At 42.9% G+C, this 22,840-nt stretch overlaps 1 protein-coding gene across 12 annotated transcripts in view; it reads left to right on the plus strand.

The window, feature by feature from the left end:
• The window catches only part of PRKAG2 (protein kinase AMP-activated non-catalytic subunit gamma 2), a 328,214-nt gene extending 310,881 nt beyond the window's left edge, over positions 1-17,333 (plus strand). For 7 of the 12 annotated variants that reach the window (XM_074378897.1, XM_074378896.1, XM_074378898.1 and 4 more), the window contains 7 exons: positions 507-552; positions 3,157-3,211; positions 4,528-4,654; positions 7,464-7,629; positions 7,969-8,006; positions 9,090-9,236; positions 13,443-16,514. In XM_074378897.1, the coding sequence (XP_074234998.1) occupies positions 507-552; positions 3,157-3,211; positions 4,528-4,654; positions 7,464-7,629; positions 7,969-8,006; positions 9,090-9,236; positions 13,443-13,721 (858 nt within the window). In that variant the 3' untranslated portion in view covers positions 13,722-16,514. The other 5 variants (XM_039472803.2, XM_039472804.2, XM_039472807.2 and 2 more) reach the window with 1 other exon arrangement.
• The last annotated feature ends 5,507 nt before the right edge of the window (positions 17,334-22,840 follow it).

Consider the following 22,840-nt stretch of genomic DNA (forward strand, 5'->3'; position numbering starts at 1 on the left):
GACAGAGTGAGGCTCTGTCTTAAAAAAAGAAAAAAAAAGAGAAAATGAGATGAGATACGGAGAAAAAAAATGTATCTGCAAGTATTTTTCTTTTTTTTTTTTTTTTTTGAGACAGAGCCTCACTCTGTCACCTGGGCTGGAGTACAGTGGCATCATCTTGGCTCACTGCAGCCTTCCCCTCCTGGGTTCAAGTGATTCTTCTGCCTCAGCCTCCCGAGTAGCTGGGATTACAGGTGCCCTCTACCATGCCTGACTAATTTTTGTATTTTTAGTAGAGATAAGGTCTCACTATGCTGGCCAGGCTGGTCTCGAACTCATGACCTCAGGTGATCTGCCCACCTCAATCTCCCAGTGTTGGGATTACAGGCGTGAGCCAGCTCACCTGGCCACCTCATTTTCTAATTGTGAATAGAAAATGCTATTATGAAAGCTATGTTTTGTTTCATTTTACAAATTTTTTTTCTATGTTTATGTATATTTATAAATAAGCATTTCTTTATTTGCAGGTACAGATTTATGAATTAGAGGAACATAAAATTGAAACATGGAGGGGTAAGCACTGTTGGATGTTCAGAATCTTTTAGTACGGGGAAAGCATGCTTAGGATGTAAAGTATGTTTTACTCTTGCAGATCCTTTCCTCTCTGCTCCATAAAATGTTATTTAAAACATTCTCTTTATTTCTACCTTAATTTTGATAGTATACTACTGTACTAAAGCTGGACAATATAAGTATCGTCCATTCTGCCTCTAGACATGTATAGGACACCTACAGCAGCCAAGGCCTCATCCTAGGGCCAGGAATGTGAAGATGAATGAGCTAACCAAGCCCTACCTCACTGCCTACAGTGGGGCCACCGTTCACTACTAAGTCTAACCCTCAGAGGTTTGCCTTGGCATTTAAAAATGCATCAGAGGCTGGGTGTGGTGGTTCATGCCTGTAATCCCAGCACTTTGGGAGGCCGAGGTGGGTAGATCACAAGATCAAGAGATCGAGACCATCCTGGCCAACATGGTGAAACCCCATCTCTACTAAAAATACAAAAATTAGCTGAGTGTGGTGGCATGCACCTGTAATCCCAGCTAGTCCGTAGTCAGGAGGCTGAGGCAGGAGAATTGCTTGAACCCGGGGTTTGCAGTGAGGTTGCGGGGAGCCGAGATTGTGCCACAGCACTCCAGCCTTGGCAACACAGCGAGACTCTGTCACAAAAAAAAAAAAAAAAAAAAAAAAAAAAAAAAAAAAAAAAATTCATCAGAGGCATGCCTAACTTTAACAAAAGCAAGCATCTGTTCTTAATTAAACCTAATCATTGTTTCTTTACAAATTACGGAGAAACTTAGGACAAATGAACCTCGAACTGCATGATTTGGAGCAAATAACATGCGAGTAATTTGAAGATCATGTTTTCGTTTGTCACACTGAAATTCAGTCTGTAAAATCATGATACTCTTTTCTGCCACAGAACCATTTTTTTAAAGTCCCATTTCATGATTGTGAAGGTGGTGGTCCCACTGAGACTTGTCCCGGCAGGTTGGTGGAGAGGACCAGGGGTGGGAATCCCAGCAGACCCGGTCTTCCGCAGCACCAGAGCCTTTGTGGGGTGCTCAGGGAAGTGCCAGTAGAAATGGAGGGGCCAACTAAAGGAAAACTTTGAATTCAAAATCGAAGAGTTTGGTTCTGTGCTTCCCCGTAATATGAGAAACAACGTTTGTAACTGGCTGTGAAATCAGAACACATCTTGGAGTTCTCTTACACCCCAGAGGCCCTTTCAATTCCATATGATTTAGAAGTTTCACTAAATGATAGATTTGGTTTATTACGGCTTTGTCAAACCAAGCTAAACAAATTTGGCATGGGATCTGTACGGCCCGTTCTGCAGTGATTGTGTAACACCAAGACACCCAGTTCTACTATGCAAGTACTGTTAGGCTGAGGTTTAAGTATACTTACATTTTGACATTACATGGTATTTGGTAGTAATAATAATGCCAAAATATTCTTAAAAGCCTTCTGCATAGAAACTTTGGTAAAGCAAAGCTGGGCGTGGTGGCTCACAGCTGTAATCACAGCACTTTGAGAGGCCAAGGCAGATGGATCACTTGAGATCAGGAGTTTAAGACCAGCCTGTCCAACATGGTGAAACCCCATCTCTACTAAAAATACAAAAAGTAGCCAGGCATAGTGACGCATGCCTGTAGTCCCAGCTACTCAGGAGGCTGAGGCAGGAGAATTGCTTGAGCTGGGGAGGCAGAGATTGCAGTGAGCTAAGATCGTACCACTGCACTCCAGCCTGGGTGACAGAGCAAGACTCTGTCTCAAAAAAAAAAAAAAAAAAATTAGGCTGGGCACGGTTCCTCATGCCTGTAATCCCAGCACTTTGTGAGGCTGAAGCAGGTGGATCACTTGAGGTCAGAAGTTGGAGACCAGCCTGGACAACATAGTGAAACCCCATCTCTACTAAAAATTAAAAAAAAAAAAAAAAAAATTAGCTGGGTATGGTGGTGAGCACCTGTAAGTCCCAGGCTACTTGGGAGGCTGAGGTGGGAGAATCGCTTGAACCCGAGAGGCAGAGGTTGCAGTGAGCTCAGATCATGCCATTGCACTCCAGCCTGGGTGACAGAGCAAGACTGCATCTCAGAAAAAAAGAAACCTTAGAAAAGCAAATTTATATTGCAGTTGATATCTTTGGAAAAAAGCAATTTCGATATGCTGGAAATTTGCCCACAATGCCGTAGGTTTTGAGCATCAATTTGGTAAAATAAGAATATTTAAAGAACAAAGTTTGTTATAGCTGATTTTATCTTGTAACTTATGGGAATTAATTTTAAAAGATTTCATATTTGCTTCATTTCTTGAGAGTAAAAAGAACTTGATAGCATTCTAGTGACCTCTGCTGGTATTGCTTTTCTTTCAGATTTCCTGATTTCATAAATACCTACTGTCACATTGATTTTTAATATTTAATTTTTCTTTAAATGCAACATGCTGAAAACATAACTGTAACACAGGAGTTTTAAGCAAATTAAATTTCTTTTGATTTGAGTTTTTAATTCAAACTATTAACGGTAAACTAAAGGTTTGAATTTATGTAAGAATTGCAAAGACCAAATGTGTTACTAATGTTACTAACTGCATATTTTCTTTCTATAAATACAGAGCTTTATTTACAAGAAACATTTAAGCCTTTAGTGAATATATCTCCAGATGCAAGGTAAACTTGTTTTTTTTTTTTTTTCTTTGAAAACATTCATTCAGATGTATGTGTTTTATTACCATGATAGAAAGAAACAAATAAACATGTTCTTCATTCTAAACAGGGCCTATCTCCTTAATTCCAGCTATACTGCATGCATTCAGTACATTTATCAACACTAGAAAAATCACAGCCATTGCTGGTGCTAAGCATTAATAATGGACTATCATACTCAACCATCATGAAGGTCTCAACCAGTCTGGGGGGCATGATGAAATTGCAGATTCCTGGGCTTTTACAAAACCCTGACCTGCTAAATCAGGAGAGTGCCCAGGAATACGCATTTAAACAGCTCCCCTGGCAGCTCTGCTTCACGCTGCTGTTTAAACATCAGTGTTTAGACGTCAGTTCAGATGTGGTCAGAGCGTGAGCTTCCTTCTCTGTAGTCTCCTGGCCCGTCCTTTTTTCTCCAAGCCTTCTGGTTTGGCTCTGATACATTTCCATGTTTGTGTAAAAGCATCTTTCAAACTCAAGTCCACTACAGGAAAGATTAAAATATTTATTTTCATTTTATTTCCAAATCCTAACAAAAAGATATACCCACCTTCTTCTGGCAATCCCAGGAGAGGGACAAAGTAGAACAGAAATGTTGACCCTACATTATCTATCAGCCAGACTGGCCCAGAGGAGAGCCAGTCCACCCGCTCACCAGTGAGGGGCTTGCTGCTACAGCTGTGCTCTCTGCCTAGTAGGATGCATCTGTTGGCTTTCCCAAGGATTTAGGTTTTATTGTCTTTTCAAATAAAATCACTAAATGCACTCTTAAAAAAAAACTCCTCTTCCTGGCTAGGCAAAAGGGCTCTTGCCTGTAATCCCAGCACTGAGGGATGCCGTGACGAGTGGATCACTTGAGCTCAGGAGTTGGAGAGCAGCCTGGGCAACATGGCAAAACCCCGTGTGTACAAAAAAATAAAGGTGATGCATGCCTGTAGTCCCAGCTACTCAAGAGGCTGAGGCGGCAGGATCACCTAAGCCTGGGAGGTCAGGGCTGCCGTAAGCAATGACAGCAGGCAACAAAGCTAGACCCAGTCTCAAAAAAAAACAACAACAAATCTCCTCTTCTAGAGCCTTGTAGCTTGCACTTGTCCTTGAGATATGCTAACATAGATTGTGAAAAATGAAAAATTGGCTGAGATCTCTAATTTAAAACTCTTCCCAAACACTGTTATTATTGTAATAATAAAAACACTGGAAGTGCTTTGCGGCAGGGGTAGTCCAACGTGTTCTGATTATTCTTTAAAGCCTGCTAACAACTTCAATGACTTTTCCCACAGCCTCTTCGATGCTGTATACTCCTTGATCAAAAATAAAATCCACCGATTGCCAGTTATTGACCCTATCAGTGGGAATGCACTTTATATACTTACCCACAAAAGAATCCTCAAGTTCCTCCAGCTTTTTGTAAGTAGTTTTTAGCGTTTCTAAAGACACAGTTGCATTTACTTAAGTAATGTACTGCAAGTAATTCGGCTCCTGTTGCCCTCAGTAGAAGAAAGCGTTCGTTTTGAGAGCTCCTCTTCCAAACTTCAGTTTCTCAACTTCGATCCGAATTGTACATTCTTAAAGTTGATTCCAATTTAAAAGCAATCACTTTTCGGTGCAAGTGTCAAAATCATTTTAAAAACAAAACTTGGCGTTCTCTATTTAAATTGAAACGTTTTGTCACCAACATATGAGGGGAAATAAGGCAATCTGCAATCAGTCTAATTAAGGGCTGCTGTACATGAGAAATTGAACCAATATCCAGAGCAAAAAGTGCTTTATGTTGTTTTTATTGGTGTCACAGTTTTAGAAACATGTTCCAAAAAATACCGTCCTCAAGATTATCTTATAATAAACTTCAGCAGTGATAGAAAAACCCAAAGCAAATAAAATTTTGGCAAGAAAATACCGTGTTGGTCCAAATTAGGCTTGTATTACCTGTAGATTTTCTCAGCTACTTGAAATGAGCTGGCTCCCTAGTCATCCAGAACTTTGAGCCTGTTTGGTTGGAAACACTCTAAGAGTCTGGAAGGACAGAAGATTTATAACAGGTTCTTAATGTTTTCCTTTAATTACATGCACGGAATTTGAGGTTATAAGGCACCAGTCAAACAGACCCAGTAGGAGGTCCTAATAGTTCTGAAGAGGTAATCTGAAGAGTTTCTTTTAGAGAATGTAACAGATATTAAAAATCTGCTACAAATTAGCCTTCCCATTTTCCTCCCCAAGGCTTCACATAAGGACCTAAAATCGCATTCCAGTGCTGTGTGAAGGAGCGGAAGCTCCTCTCCTGGAGGCTGCCTTGAGGCACCTCTTTTGCTGACAGCAGCACAGGGGGCTTAGTGATTGAGAGAAATACCTTGTCCATCAACCTGGTCTTACATTTTAATCGTTTCCATGTATAAATAGCATTTATTTAACCATGCTGTGTTAAGAAAGAAGGTAGAGTAATTTACAAGAAAAACAAAAGGCTGCTGTTTAAGAAGGGAGATAATCTAGGAAAAGGATTAGGGATGCATCCGTGCTGTTTATCAGCCTTTACATCCCGGAATGCAGTCGCTTTAGTAGTGGAAGTTGCCAGGAACAGAGAGAGCACAGAGTGGGAAGCTTGAGTTCAGGGCCCCCGTGTGCCAGGCCTGTGGCTCACTTAATCCTTAGAGTAATCATTTTTAAATAATATTAATCGTGAGAGCTGATTACCGTATGTCCGGCACTGTTCTAAGCACTTTACATAATAAATCTCATCCTCGCTACTACCCTGTCAGATAGGCATTTTTGTTAATCCTATTTTATACGGATGCAGCTAAGAGAGGTTAAGTAGCTTTGCAAGGTTGTGTGGCTGGGGAGCAGTAGAGCCAGCATTCCTGATGAGTGCTCCCGGCTCCCAACGCTCTCCTCCACGCAGGGGCCCTGGGAGGGAGGCGTTCGCACACCTTGGGCACACCGGACGGCTGACTGGGAAACCTGCCCCAAGTCACGCGGATATGAAGTGGCAGATTTCAAACCCGGAGTCTCTCTGACTCTCAAGCCCAAACTATTTCTGCCCGTGTGCTGTTGCACAAGAGGGAGAGTAGAAGCATGAGACGGTTCTTTTGCAGAGCTGCTTTAGATTTTTACCTTCTATAAAAAGGAGAGGAAGTTGCCTCTGCCCAGTACTGCCTCATATTTGGGCCAATATGGTAATTAGAATCATGCTACCAGAATATTCAGCTAACTAAAGGTTTTCAGATAAACATATATAGATTTAAATAAAGAAATTTCAGAGCCTGGTTTTCACTGAATTGTGAGATCATTTTCTGAGAAAAAAAAAGCATTACCCTTCAAGACTGGAAACTCAGCCTAGGCGCATAGTGCGCGGGGAATCCTCCTGTATTGAGACGGACTGGATGACCTAACGGGTCTTTCTTTTTTTTTCTCTAAATTTCTAGGATCTCATGATTTGAATATTGATGAACTCTTTGACTTGAACATTTTATTTCTTCTAATTGTTCATCTTTTCCTGATAATTATAAGGTACACCAGGAGGATGGAATCAACTCTACCCTTTATAAAAGGTGGATTTTTGAAACCCTAGACCTTATTTCGTTATACTCAAACGTGATCCTAGACTTTTCTGACTTACCCCTCCTCCTTTCAAACAACCGTGAAAAGAAGTTTTAAAGATTCTCTTAATTCTGTTCAGCTGGCTTGTTTCTGTTCCTAGTAGACAAGAATTGGAGCCCGCCAAGGAGAATTCAGGATGTAGAGGCGGGTGGTGTGGCGACTAGCTTAGCAGTGGCTCAGACAGCTGCCGTCAAATGCTTTGGGTTTGGAAGTATGTGGGTTCTTAATCAATATTAACCTGATCCTGACAGCAGGACCAGGAATTTAACGTGAACAAATAAGAATAAAGGATGTAATTATTGGTGGCTTATAGGTCTTAATTTCCCAAATAGACCTGTTCTTCCCTTGTTCTACACACGTTTTTAGTGAGTGAAGAGAAGGAAAAAGTGTTACAATGTTAATGCTTTGTGATAGTTTGTAGTAGTTAAACGTAAGCATAGACATACAAACTGGTTCCAGCAGAAGATAGAGTTCTTCATAATTTTCTCATGTTAATTCAGACATCCAGGTAGACTGTTAGAAAAAACTAATTTGTCGGATGTAGTTTTTCATTCAGATCTGGGCATTTGAACATGAAAAGGTTATGTTCTGGGTCTAGAACATTTGTGTTTCTCTTCCTGTTTAGATGTGTGATATGCCAAAGCCTGCCTTCATGAAGCAGAACCTGGATGAGCTGGGAATAGGAACGTACCACAACATTGCCTTCATACACCCAGACACTCCCATCATTAAAGCCTTGAACATATTTGTGGAGAGGCGAATATCAGCTCTGCCTGTTGTGGATGAGTCAGGTTTGTGTGTTCGCCCATGGCAGTCAGACAGAAATAATTGTTTATGTCAGGGTGCAATTGTTGTGAGATGACCTGGCATAGGAGACACGTGGGGAAAATGAAAATTTAGGTATGGCAAATAAATTCAGCACCAGAGGGCACGCGGGATAATAAAAAGGTTTAATCGGGTTATTTTCATGTGTCCATTAAAATATGATATCCATTTAAGTTTCCATTTAAAAATAGACAAGGTTATTTATCAGTGTTGAACTTTTAGTAATTAGGTAGTTAAAACTGATTTTAAATGAGTTTCTTTTTGTTCCTTAAGACATATTTCTAACATGTATTTTTCATTTTTAGGAAAAGTTGTAGATATTTATTCCAAATTTGATGTCATTGTAAGTATTTCACTTTTTTTCGGTCTGTCACGTAATGTGTTTTTGTTTTTCTCTTGTTTCTTAATTTAATAATTTTTAACCTTTTAGGGTATGAAAATATATTATCAGAAAATTCTGTAGACCTCCCATAGTAATTGCACTTTTAATAGGCACTGGTTTCACATTATAAATCGCATTTTACAGTTCTTTGTCTTTACAATACACGCGTATTTTCCCCACCGCCACAGCCTGTGGATGTATTTTAAGGGTTCTTGCTTCCACATAGGAGGCATGGTTTATCCCCTCCAGGCGCGTGTGCAGTGCGCACGTGGACCCGTAGCTCCTTTGCCGTGTACACCCCACTGCTTACTGACTGGGAGCCAGGGCTCTATGGAAGAAAAGGGAACTGCCATAGCCCCAAGGGTGCACGCCGTTTTTTGCCACAATTCTGACCCCACCTTAAACATTCTTTTACAGTTGTCTCAAACCCTTTGCTTCATACTGTTCTGTTTAATGTAATAGCCACCGAGAAATATGCCGATTGGCATTTTGGTTGAGTGGGACCCGCTCAAGTGAGTGAGAGCCCGATGAGGCACCTGGATCCATGGGGCTCACCGGGCCCGTTGTTCCTCCATGGTTGCCTGATCCCCATGCGTCCCCCAGAGCCTTCCCAGCAGAAGCCTTGTTGCCCAGAGTTCATTGAGAACGTTCATTGCTGCAGCTCCTCCCAACCCTGTGGCACTCACCACCCTTTACAGATGTCAGCCCACCTCGCCGGAGATTTTATTCATGCATGGTAGAGAGCACTGGAGGCTAAAAATGGGGGGCAGTCTTTGGCAGGATACGCTATCAAAATTTAACAATGTTGCCTCATAAGGAAGGTAGACCTCATAATACGATATCCTTAATTATGACTGATAACGCTGATGAAATAACAGTCCCAACGGGGTGTTATAAGCCAGGATGAACTTCTGATGTACCCTGGTACCAAATTCAGGTAAACATTGAAGTTTTTCGAAATCAGGTTGTCTTAAGCTCACTAATTTTGGTCATTGAAGTGCACTGAAGTGAAAGGCCATAATTTATTCTCTTGCTTTATTACAGAATCTTGCTGCTGAGAAAACATACAATAACCTAGATATCACAGTGACCCAGGCCCTTCAGCACCGTTCACAGTATTTTGAAGGTGTTGTAAAGTGCAATAAGCTGGAAATACTGGAGACCATTGTGGACAGAATAGTGAGAGCAGAGGTGAGACGGCTTTCCCAGTCCTGCTCCCGCAAAGTCCCACTGCAACAGCCCCCGGTAGTGAATGTTGCTTCAGGCTCGAACCTAGCAAGGCAGCCTCCAGGTTCAGTGGGATGGGATTCTCTCCTGTCCTCAAACCTGGCACACTATTTGGCACACAGTAGATGATCTCTCAAGGTTTGCTGAATTGAAATGAATTAGTTGAAAAGTCCTGATATCATAGCTGAATCAAATAAGCTGGTAAGATACATTCATAGTTTATGTATGATGATAGCCTGGACAACATAATAAGACCTTGTCTCTACTAAAAATAAAAATAAATTAGCTGGACGCGGTGGCATGGACCTGTAGTCACAGCTAATAGGGAAGCTGAGGAAGGAGGATCGCTAGAGCCCAAGAACTTGAGATTTCAGTGAGCTGTGATGGTGCCACACACTCCAGTCCGGGCAACAGAGCAAGACCCTGTCTCTAACTATACCTACAGATCTATATCTATAGATACATTTTGTTTTGAGAAAACAAAAGCTGTCCCAGAAGCTTTAAGTTTGAGTATTTGTGAATTCAAAGTTTAAAGTGTGTAATATATATTTTAACAAAGTGAATGATAAATCAATAAAATAAAACTTAATTTTCTCTCTTCCTACCAGTATCTCTCTTTCCTGAATTCGATAAATAGCAAATAATCTAGTAACTCCCAGTTTCCTGCACCTCAGCACTCAGATTTCCTAAGACTTCACTGCTTATAGGATTTTCAAATATACTTTGCATAACACCCTAAATAAAAGACCAGAGAAGGTAAGCACAGTGGCTCGCACCTGTAATCCCAGCACTTTGGGAGGCCGAGGCAGGAGGATCGCTTGAGCCAGGAGTTCTAGACCAGCCTTGGCAACACAGCAAGACCTCGTTTCTACAGAAAATGAAAAAAACAAAAAAACAAAAAAAACAGCCAGTCATGGTGGTATATGCCTGTAGTCGCAGCTACCCAGGAGGCTGAGGCTGAGGATCACCTGAGCTTGGGAGTTCTAGGTTGCAGTGTGCAGAGATCACGTCACTAGTCAGTATACCCATTCCCAACATAATTTCTTTTTTTAGTAGGTAGGAATAGAAATACTATCCTGTTTGTCATTTTTTAGGATGGAAGGGTGCTACTCTGTTCCTTCTGGAACAGCTAATTTGACAAAACTAATTTTTAAGTATACGTCTATTTCGATATTGCTGTAAATGTAAGAGTACAGTCCAAGAAGCAAAGCACCTGGTCACTTTTTAGGCTGATAACGGGCAAGCTTAACTTGCTTTCTGAAAGTTACATGTAAAGTGATGCATTGCCTCAAAGCACGGCTGTCCCTTTCAAGAGCCATTGTTATCAGAAATCCGCCAGCCCTCCTTTAATTGTACATTCAGGAAGGCCACCCTTTCTGTCATCGTGTGGGTTGACCCTCCCAGCTTCTAGCATGCTTCACTGGAACTGTCCGATTTCTGCTTCAATTTAGTATCCATCACTGCTTGTTTTCCAAAGAATTTTAACTGAGTTAGGAATACATCTTGACCCTTTTCCCTATTAAAATTCTTTGAAGGCAGACATGGTGACTCACACCTGTAATCCCAGCACTTCGACAGGGCAAGGCAGGCAGATCACTTGAGGTCAGGAGTTCGAGACCAGCCTAGCCAACATGGTGAAATCCTGTCTCTACTAAAAATAGAAAAATTGGCCGGGCGCAGTGGCTCAAGCCTGTAATCCCAGCACTTTGGGAGGCCGAGGCGGGTGGATCACGAGGTCAAGAGATCGAGACCATCCTGGTCAACATAGTGAAACCCCGTCTCTACTACAAATACAAAAAATTAGCTGGGCATGGTGGCACGTGCCTGTAATCCCAACTACTCAGGAGGCTGAGGCAGGAGAATTGCCTGAACCCAGGAGGCGGAGGTTGCGGTGAGCCGAGATCGCGCCATTGCACTCCAGCCTGGGTAACAAGAGTGAAACTCTGTCTCAAAAAAAAAAAAAAAAGAAAAGAAAGAAAAATTAGCCTGGCATGCTGGTGAGTACCTGTAATCTCAGCTACTTGGGAGGCTAAGGCAGGATAATCACTTGAATCCAGGAGGCAGAGATTGTGCCACCGCACTCCAGCCTGGGTGACAGAGCAAGACTCCATCTTTTAAAAAAATAAAATAAATCCTTCAGAAGATGATGCCTCACAGGGGGAACAAAAAATATAGTTTTTAGCATTAATGTAGCCAGGAGAAGGGTGTACAGTATCAGTGATGGTTCCATTTATTTATATGACATAAACATAGCACTAACTTTTAGGTACCTCCAGCAAGGAATATACGTAAGTTTGACTCAGCAGCAGATGACAAGAAAACATCTGTGGAGTCATTTCTGTCTGAGAGAACTACTTAATTCTCTGGGTGAGATGGTTTCCCTTGACCTTCACAGTTCAGAAAATAACTACTTCATATCCACTATTGAATGTAACCAATAAAATGTGTTGAGTGTAGAAGACAAATGTAAACTATCATTTTAATGTGTCATTACAGTTAGCAAATAATTGTGCTGTGTTCTACCACAGAGTTGCTGATGAACCTGAAAGCTTTTTTAGAGAAATGTTTAAAAGAAATTTGTGTTGACTGCCATGAAAAAGATGACTAAGCCATTATTATTAGTGTTATTTCCCTAAAGCAAACTATGACAGAAACATCACCAACACAGTATCCATTGAGACAAAAATACAAAAACTGGATATCCCCTTCTTCCCATCTCCTTCCTATGTCCCTGTTTTCTACCGGGGCATTGCTGTTTAGTACAGAGACGGTCTCTCAGGCACAGCTGGCACAGAGCTGCCTTCACCCAAGTTCTGAAGCTTTTTTTTTTTTTTTTTTTTTTTGAGATAGAGTCTCACTCTGTCACTCAGGCTGGAGTGCAATGGCACTATCTCAGCTCACCACAGCCTCCACCTCCCAGGTTCAAGTGATTCTCCTGCCTCAGCCTCCCAAGTAGCTAGGATTACAGGCATGCGCCACCACACCCAGCTAATTTTGTATTTTTAGTAAAGACAGAGTTTCTCCATGTTGGCCAGGCTGGTCTCACTCAACTTCCGACCTCAGTTGATCTGCCCACCTCCCAAAAGTGCTGGGATTACAGGCGTGAGCCACCATGCCCGGCCTGAAGCTTTTAATAGAATAGCGACACTGCTCTTAAGAGAATAGTGACCCTGCTCGCTTCCTGCCAGTGAAATACCTGTTACAGAAACACCTCAAAGTGCTCTCCAGTCACTCATCAGAGGCTTCAGAGTAGAAAACTAGAGATGAACGTGATCTATCCCATTTCATTAGAGCTCATCTGTCCTCTCAAATGCAATTCGTAATATATGAACTTCATGGAGAAAATACACTACAGAAATTAAAACCCTTCTAAGAACCATGACCTTGTTTGTTCGTTTCTGCCATCGTCTGGACTTCTTTCCCATGTGTTAGTAAGACAAGCATCTGACAGTTATTAGAAACTGACACCTTTTAAAAATGAAAACTGTTAACGTTTAAGAGCGTAGGATAGCTACGTTGTGCTTTGTGTTTTGCATTGTATCTTTTCTATATTATTATTTTGAAAATTGAAAACTCAGCAGGGCAGAGCTAGCTCGTTTTTCTTAAAAGTAATCAGGCAAATCATATAATTAGAGACAATAGATAGTTTTCTCCTCTTTCCGTCTCCTGCCTGTGTCCCTTTTTTCCACCGGGGGTGTGACTATTCAGTACAGACGGGTCTTCCAGGTAATCAGACAGTGACACATTGAACATCAGAGCCCGAGGCCGTTGTATGGTTCTGTCTGCCGCTACTTTCCCTCATTTATGGGACGTGTGTTGCTTTCGCCTTTTTTTTGAGACAAGGTCTCATTCTGTCGCCCAGGCTGGAGTGCAGTGGTGTGACCTTGGCTCACTGCAACCTCGGCTCACTGCAACCTCCACTTCCCGGGCCCAAGCAATCCTCGCACCTCAGCCTCCCAAGTAACTGGGACCACAGATGTGCACTAGCACACCCAGCAAAGTCTCACTACGTCGCCCGGGCTGGAGGGATGTGTTTATCGTATAAATACATGACATGACATTTTTTCTAATGTCCATTTTAAACCTTTTTTTTTTCTTTCTGCCTCTGTAAGCTGCATTAAACCTTTTTTTTAATTTTGATTTTCAGATATCCTGCTTTTCTCTTCGCAGGTCCATCGGCTGGTGGTGGTGAATGAAGCAGATAGTATCGTGGGTATTATTTCCCTGTCGGACATTCTGCAAGCCCTGATCCTCACACCAGCAGGTAAAATGCTGGCTTCTGACCTTTGCTATCAGCGTCTAAGAAGGGTGGGAGGTAGACCAGGAAGCGCAGCGTTTAAAGCACCATTTCTCCACCACCCACCTACAGAGCAGGGCTTTCGTACGTGGCGTTGTAAACTGTTTTCGTTTTCTTTTCAGTTTGGAAGTTTAAGTGTTCTGCTTGAGTGAGAAAAGTGTATAGAACGTATTCTAACTTAAGAGCATCCTGTCAAGGTCCAGTGGTCCCTAAACGACTTGGGAGCAATTGCCATGTTCATCCTAACCTTTTCCACTAACAAGATCTTTTCAGGGCCGAGCAGGGTGGCTCACGCCTGTAATCCCAGCACTTTGGGAGGCCGAGGCGGGTGGATCATGAGGTCGCGAGATCGAGACCATCCTGGTCAACATGGTGAAACCCCGTCTCTACTAAAAATACAAAAAATTAGCTGGGCATGGTGGCACATGCCTGTAATCCCAGCTACTCAGGAGGCTGAGGCAGGAGAATTGCCTGAACCCAGGAGGCGGAGGTTGCGGTGAGCCGAGATTGCGCCATTGCACTCCAGCCTGGATAACAAGAGCGAAAACTCCGTCTCAAAAAAAAAAAAAAAAAAAAAAATCTCTTCAGTTGTGCTTTGTGGGAGAACTGGTAACCAGAAGCATACAGGGAAAGTCATTGGCTTCTAAATAATGACAGCTTCATCTTTCCTTAAAGAGAAAAAAAAAAAAAAAAGAAAAAAAACTTATGTTTTGAGTAGATAAAACAGAATACCTGAACACAAACTGTTATTAATATTGTACAGACAGGATTTCACCATGTTGGCCAAACTGTTCTCAAACTCCTGACCTTGTGATCCACCCACCTCAGCCTCCCAAAGTGCTGGGATTACAGGCATGAGCCACTGTGTTTGGCCCAGAAATTACATTAACTTTCCAATGGAGTGTGGATAAACTCATTTTCTGACAGATTCACTTTGAGAAAGCCCCCAGAGTCTCAGTGAGGAGCAGAGAGAGACGAAGAGGGCTTTCGGCAAGAGGAGCTGGCCTCCTCTCATTTCACGCCCTCAGTAGTAACAGGCGGGCTTCAACGTTCTTAAAACCACCAGCCCTTCCTTCCTCCCTCCCTTCTTCCTCTGCTTCCCATCCCTCCACATCCCAGCCCCAGTCAAATGTAAACAACCCAGCCTTGGTCGGGGCCATGTGGACCCGATGTGGGAGGAAGCAGAATGCCCTTTGAACTCTCAGAAATCAAAGATTAAGTGGTGTGTATACTACACTATTGATTTTTCTTTAGTTCAGAAATTTCTGCTAAGACTAGTTTTTACAATTAGTCTATAACCCAAAAATGCCTACCTTAAAGGAATCTTCACCACCTGCAAGAAACATGTCTTATTCACTAAATGCGAACACCAAGAGAAATTCCAGTACAGCAGTGATTTTTCAGAGATGGTCCTCAGACCAAGCATCGTCACCGTCACCTGGAATTTATTAGAAAATGTTCACGTTGGGGTCTGCCCCATATCCGTAGCTGGATTGGAATTCCTTATGATACCGTGTATACAACACGATTTGTTGAGGAAAACAGTCCGTGTTACTAATAACTGGATTACAATTGAACTTTTGGAGTGGAACTCCAGGAATGCCTGCATCTGCTCAACAGTCACTGACCTGCTTCCGTGGGCAGGAACAGCATGCCACATGCAGCAAATGTGAGGCCCCACTGTGAGGCCAAGCCCCAGCCGCCCCACCCGAGCTCTGTCTGAATGTAGGCAAGTCACTCACCTCTTTCAGCCCCAGTTTCTTCCATGGAGAAGGGGCAGGCTGGTACAGACCTGTCTCCCTCCTAAGATGCTATGAGAAGAGCTGAAAGCCATGTGTGTGCAATGAGGCGCAGTGCCCAGGACCAGCACTGTTAGGTGGATATCCAGGGAATAGTCAGTAAGAGACAGTTTTATGACGTGTCTGCTGTTACTCGATTAAAAGGAACTAGTGGTGATTCTTTTCACCAGGCAATGGCCACCGTCCCCCAAAGGGATACGGGTTCAATACAATAACATTTTCTCTTTTTCAAAAAGTGTTTAGCAATAGTTCATTGTCACTGTCCAAATGAACCCGTGTGTGCGTTCATCCAGTGCGTGGGCAGTCTGTTGCTAGGAGCTACAGTGTTTTAGCCACATACTGTAACAGACTGCCTATCTCTTTCAGGAGTCTAGCGTCTGGTGAAAAAATAGGAGAGAAACTCCTTTCATGAGAAAAGTAGTAGCTGTCCCTGCCAATCCACTGTGAAATGTCCTAGCCAGATACTTGTAGGTATTAGGTGCAGTTATCCTTATGAATATTATAAAGCTTTTTTTTCTTTTTTTAAATTTGACACAGAGTTTCACTCTTGTCACCCAGGCTGGAATGCAATGGCGTGATCTCGGCTCACTGTAACATCTGCTTCCCAGGTTCAAGCGATTCTTCTGCCTCAGAGCCCTGAGTAGTTGGGATTACAGGTGCCTGCTGCCACACCCAGCTGATTTTTGCATTTTTATTAGAGATGGGGTTTCACCATGTTGGCCAGGCTGGTCTGAAACTCCTGACCTCCGGTGATCCACCCACCTCAGCCTCCCAAAGTGCTGGGATTACAGGCCTGAGCCACCGCGCTGGCCTAAAGCTTTTTTGAACACATATTTGTACGTCTGCACAACGGAAATACTTCACGCCTTCACTGAAACATACCTACATATTAGCAAATTGTTTTTTAGCAGTGGAACTTTTTTTTCCCAATTAAATCTGACATATTGAGAATGACAGAATGTTCCATGGATCCAAGCTGTAGGAATGGGGGCGGGAGATGGGAGCTTGGCCACCTGCTCCTTCCCACCTCGCCCTCCGCCGAAGCCTCTGGATCATCCTCCTGAGACACGGCTGCGCACAGGTAGAACCCCCGGGGTAGAGAACCCTGCTGTTACCGTGAGCTTTGAAACTCTCGTCTTCCCTCCACTGACAGGTGCCAAACAGAAGGAGACGGAAACAGAATGACCGCCGTGAATGTCGACGCCCTCGTAGGAGAACTTGAACAAAGTTTCTGGGTCACGTTTTGCCTCATGAACACTGGCTGCGAATGGTTAAGAATGTATATCAGGGTTTAATGATGGATATTTCTTCCAGTGATGTTGAAATTAAGCTTAAAACAAAAGAAAGATTTTATGTGCTTGAAGATTCAGGCTTGCATTCAAAGACTGTTTTCAGACCTTTGTCTGAAGGATTTTAAATGCTGTATGTCATTAAAGTACACTGTGTCCTGAAGTTTTCATTATTTTTCATTTCAAAGAATTCACTGGTAAGGAACAGGTGATGTGACATAAGGTGAGTGCACGGCATGTCCAGATCACAGTGCCTTATGTCCGAATACAGCAATATGTCACCGCCGCAGCCGGGGCGCACGCGTGTGGAGCAACACCGAGCTTGAATGTGGGAGTCTTTGAACCTTTTACCAAATCCGTTTGTTTTCTTTAGATTTGTCAAAAACGTGTAATTTGAATATAAATAATTAAAACTTTAATGACACTTTTACACGTAAGTGTTTTGTTCTGGGCTACCGTGTAACGAGGCTGCTTTACAACAGCTTTATTTATTTTTACTTCCATGCAATTTTTTACACATCTTTTGGTGGGTAAACTTCACCACATCCATGAATAAACTCCCGGTGATTTTGAAATGGCACATTTCTCATTATTTAAGTTTGGATCTGGAAAGGACATGACTTCTGAAATAGCCGCTGCTGGGTTTTAAAAGCTGAGTCTCTCAGTGTGGAGGAGACATTGCCGTCAGGCGGGAGCCAGGTGCCGGGAAGATGTCTATTTTTTTTCTTGTGTATTGAAATGTAAAATCATGATGTTTGTGTGACTGCAGATGCGACTGTTTTTGTAAATTTTATTGTGGCATATACAGTATTGTCATACAGTTGAAGAGAAACAATGTTTCCTATTGTAAGTGCTCTAAAAATGTTGAAACTATATATATATGTATATATATATACATATATATATGTACACATATATATATGAAGATAGTTTGATTTTTTGTTTTGGGGTTTTTTTTTTCAGATTGAAAAATTAAAATAAATCCTACTATCTACCATTTTGTTAAAGGAGTTATTTTAAATGCCTTATATTTCAGCACCTATTGATTAAAATTCTACACGCATTTTTCCACTCAGCTATTTCTCTAAAGAAGTACATGAATCTCATCTCTTTTCTATTATCAGGAAAAAATGTCAGGATTTAATTCATAAACTATCTCTCCCCACTATTAAGTATGAATATATATATTTTTAGTTTATATTTTATTTTATTTTATTTGAGACAGTCTTGCTCTGTTACCCAGGCTGGAGTGCAGTGGCGTGATTTCGGCTCACTGCAACCTTCGCCTTCCAGGTTCAAACAATTCTTCTGCCTCAGCCTCCCATGTAGCTAGGATCACAGGCATGCTCCACCACACCCAGCTAATTTTTGTTGTATTTTTGGTGGAAACGGGGTTTCACCATGTTGACCAGGCAGGTCACCAACTCCTGACTTCAGGCAAACTGCCCACCTCAGCCTCCCAGAGTGCTGGGATTACCGGTGTGAGCTACCACGCCTGGCTGAGTATGAATATATTTAATTTAAAATTGCCAAAAAAGTTTGTGTGTGTGTGTGCACTAAGGTGTCAGTTTTTTCATTTCCTAGTAGGCCAAATATGATAGAGAGAACAAATGTGTATATTTTCCCCATAGAAACAATAATGGTTGTGGCTATAAGCTAATGGTAAGATTGGAAAAGTCACAAAGCTGCCAGAACAACACAGTTTGGAAACTCACATTATCAATCTGCTGCTTGTTTGCGTAGCCAACGCATAACACGTAAGTGTGTGTGCAGACTGCGTGTCTGCACACAGGTGATATGGCACATACAGGTATAGTCACAGGCCAGGTACAGATGCTTCGGTCAAGGACAGACTGCATAGACGACAGTGACACCATTAGATTATAATACCATCTTTTTACCTGTTTAGATGCACAAATACTCGCCATGTGTTACAGCTGTCTACAGTAACACGCCGTACAGTTTGGTAGCCTAGGAGCATAGGCCATACCATATAACCTAGGCGTGTAGTGGGCTGTACCATCTAGGTTTACATAAGTACCCACACGCTATGATGTTCACACAAAGATGAAATCACCTAGGCCGGATGCAGTGGCTCACGCTTGTCAAGCCAGCACTTTGGGAGGCCAAGGCAGGTGGATCACCTGAGGTCAAGAGTTTGAGACCAGCCTGGCCAACATGTAAAATGCTGTCTCTACTAAAATTAGAAAAATTAGCTTGGCATGGTGATAGGCGCCTGTAATCCCAGCTACTTGGGAGGCTGAGGCAGGAGAATCACTTGAACTCAGGAGGCAGAGGTTACAATGAGCTGAGATCATACCACCAGACTCCAGCCTGGGCAGCAGAGCAAGACTCCATCTGGGAAAAAAAAAAAAAAAAGATGAAATCACCTAACAATAGATAACTACATATATAGTTATATAGCTGATGTGGCATATATCTAGGTGTATAGGTGACATAGCACCAAGTGCTTTTTCCTGCCAACCACTCGGCCACATGCTGTGTATATATGATCTTTTTAATCCTCACACAATATCATGAGGTAGTCTTTATTATCACAGAAATGTTAACTACTTTGGCCAAGTTCATACCACACCAAATTTGAGGCCTTTGAAACAGTCTAATATCAAATTATATGCTTGTTTATTTGTTTTTGAAATAAGCTCTGTCACCCAGGCTGGAGTGCAGTAGGGGAATCATGGCTCACTGCAAACTTTACCTCCTGGGCTTAAGCGATCCTCCCAGCTTCGTTTCCTGAGTCACTGGGACTACAGGCATGTGCTACCATGCTCAGCTAATTTAATGGGGTTTTTTCTTTCTTTCTTTTTTTATAGAGATGTGATTTCCCTATGTTGCCCAAGCTGGTCTCAAGCTCCTGGGCTCAAGCAGTCCTCCCGCCTTGGCCTCCCAAAGTGCTGGGACTACAGGCATGAGCTACTGCACCTGGCCATAGCCTATGCCCTTAATCCCAGTTCCAAATGGCTACTGTGGGCTAAACTGTGTCCCCCCAAAACATATGTCATCCTCACCCCTGGTTACTTGGGCATGTGACCTTCTTTGCAGATATAATCAAGTTAAGATGAAGTCATTAGGTTGGGCTTTAATCCAGTATGACCAGTGTCCTTCTAAGAAGAGGGACATTTGGACACAGATACTGTTTGGTTCATTCTGTGCTGCTATAACAGAATACCACAGAGTAATTTATTAACAACAGAAGTTTATTTGGCTCATGGTTCTAGAGGCTGGGAAGTCCAAAATCAAGGGGCCACATCTGGTGAGGGTCTTCCTCCTGAGTCACAGCATGGCCAATGGCATCACAAGGCAAGAGGGAGCCATACTGTTTTTTTTTTTTGAGATGGAGTCTGACTCTGTCACCCAGGCGGGAAGGAATTGGCACGATCCCGGCTCACTGCAATCTCTGCCTCCCAGGTTCAAGCAATTTTCCTGACTCAGCCTCCCAAGTAGCTGGAATTACAGGCATGCACCACCGTGCCCAGCTAAAATTAGTATTAAATTTTGTATTTTTAGTAGAGATGGCATTTTGCCACGTTGGCCAAGCTGGTCTGGAACTTCTGACCTCACGTGATCCACCTGCCTCAGCTCCCAAAGTGCTGCAATTATAGGCATGAACCACCACACCCAACCCACACTTGCTTTTATAACACCCCACGCTCACCATAAGGATGTTAATCCATTCCATTCTTCCTCTTAAATGTTCGACCTCTCAATGCTGTTGCACTGGGGATTGGGCTTCCGACGTGAACTTTAGGGGACACATTCAAACCACAGGAGATCCACAAAGAGAACAGCATGTGACACTGGAGGCAGAGGCTGGGGCGACGCATGCACAGACGGAGAAATGCCAAGGATGGGCACAACCCCGAAAACTAAGGGAACATGGAACAGATTCTCCCTAGAGCCTGCGGAGGAGCGTAGCACTGCAACACTTTGATCTCAGCCTTCTGACCTCCACAGCTGAATCTATGGCCCTTGTTTTTTAAGGTTTTGTTTTTGTTTTTGTTTTGTTTTGTTTTGTTTTTGAGACGCAGTCTTGCTCTGTCGCCCAGGCTGGAGTGCAATGGCGCTATCTTGGCTCACTGAAACCTTTGCCTGCCAGGTTCAAGCGATTGTGCTGCCTCAGCATTCTGAGTAGCTGGGATTACAGGCACCTGCCACCATGCCCAGCTAACTTTTGTATTTTTAGTAGAGACGGGGTTTCACCATGTTGGTCAGGCTGGTCTTGAACTCCTGACCTCATGATCCTCCCGCCTCAGCTTCCCAAAGTGCTGTGATTACAGGTGTGAGCCACCACATCTGGCCTGTCCCTTGTTTTAAGCCAGCCAGTTTGTGATACTTTGTATGGCAGCCCCAGGAAGCTAATAGAAATGCCTCTCTCTGCACCCTATTTTACTTTTTTTTTTTTACTGCAATATAAGTTTTGATGTTTTTACCCTTTTTCACCATTAGGTGAGATCAAAGCCTCAATCTCAATAACAGAGAAACTGGCCCTAGGAAGCACAAAGGGGCACCCAAGACAGCACCTTAGAAGTCTCTCTGCTCCCAGAGGGAGCCCCTAGGGAAAGAAGAGATTCCTGGCTGGGAGCAGAATTTAAGGGTCACTGAGTGAATCCATCTTAAACGCTCCATCAAGAAGACAAGGGGCTGCACTGCAAGCTAAAAGAGCAACAGCCCCACTCAGGAAAGGATGGAGGCCCTTGTTCCCTCCCAAAACATTTCTTGTGTTCACCCTTTGGGCTGACTGCTGAAGCAGGGGCAGCGGAAATCCAGGCGCATCCTACCGTGGACGTGTAGTTGTCGTGACAAGCTCAAGCTTCCCCTGATCCTCCCCACCCTATGCCTCTAGCCTTAAAACTGGTTCTTCAGTTCTCTGGATCTCAATTTCCAGATCTGTAAAATGGGAATAACAGCACCTTCTTCTGAAGGCATTTGGGAAGCTTAAGTGCAATCATGTAAGTAAAATACTTGGCATGTAAAACACTTGGCACATAAAACACTTACCATGTTAAGTGAGATCATGTAAATAAAACAGAGGTACAAGCAGCAAAAGCAAAAACAGACAAGTGGACTGCATCAAAATGCAGAGCTTCTGCACAGCCAAGGACGAGATCCACAGAGATGTTCACTGTCACTCCCCAAGCTGTTCTTGGCCTTGCACTTGGGAGATCAAATGCAACAGCATCGATCAGTGCTTTTTTCCCGCAGTAGATTCCTCGCTTACGCCTTCTATTTAATTTTTTAAAGGAAGGAAGAAAGACCTCAGATCAAACAGTGGTCAAACCTATCATGTCTTACAAAAAAAAAAAAAAAAAAAAATCAAACTTGAATCAGATCAAGCCATTTAAGTCTAACTATTTGTGTATATAGGAAATGCAGACAGAAGAACCCAAAAAATAAGCATAGAATGGGCAAATCCACATAACCCGTATTCTTCAACAGATACGTTGGAAGAAAACAAAGTGGGGGAGGGGGAGTGACCACAAGTACAGAGGCCAAATTCAATGTGGGGGCCCTTTTGAAAAATGAGTTGTTAATTCAGAGATTTGAATATAGCCTGAGTAGTTGACAACATTGAGAAATTCCAGGATTTCTTTAGATGGGATCATGGTATTATGGATGTGGTTTTGTCTCTTTTTTGACAGAGTCTCACTCAGCCATGCAGGCTGGAGTACAGTGGCACAATCTTGGCTCACTGCAACCACCATCTCCCGAGTTTAAGTGATCGTTCTGTCTCAGCCTCCCAAGCAGCTGGGATTACAGGCACCTGCCATCATGCCCAGCTACTTTTTATATTTTAGTAGAGACAGGGTTTCACCATGTTGGCCAGGCTGGTCTTGAACTCCTCAGTTTTATCTTTTTAAAAAAATGAGTGAGCCTCCCCCCCGCCACCACCACCTCCTCAGTCCTTAGCTGGACACAGTGGCTCACGCCTGTAATCCCAGCACTTTGTAAGGACGAGACCGGAGGATCGCTTGAGTCCAGGAGTTTGAAAACAGCCTGGACAACAGTGAGAACTCATCTCTACAAAGAAATCAAAAAATTAGCCAGGGCATGGTGGCATGTGCCTGTAGTCCCAGCTACACAGGAGGCTGAGGTGGGAGGATCCCTTGAGCCCAGGAGGGTGAGGCTGTAGTGAGCCATGATCACACCACTGCACTCCAGCCT

Source organism: Saimiri boliviensis, chromosome 10 (genome assembly GCF_048565385.1).
Source record: "Saimiri boliviensis isolate mSaiBol1 chromosome 10, mSaiBol1.pri, whole genome shotgun sequence".
NCBI lineage: Eukaryota > Metazoa > Chordata > Mammalia > Primates > Cebidae > Saimiri > Saimiri boliviensis.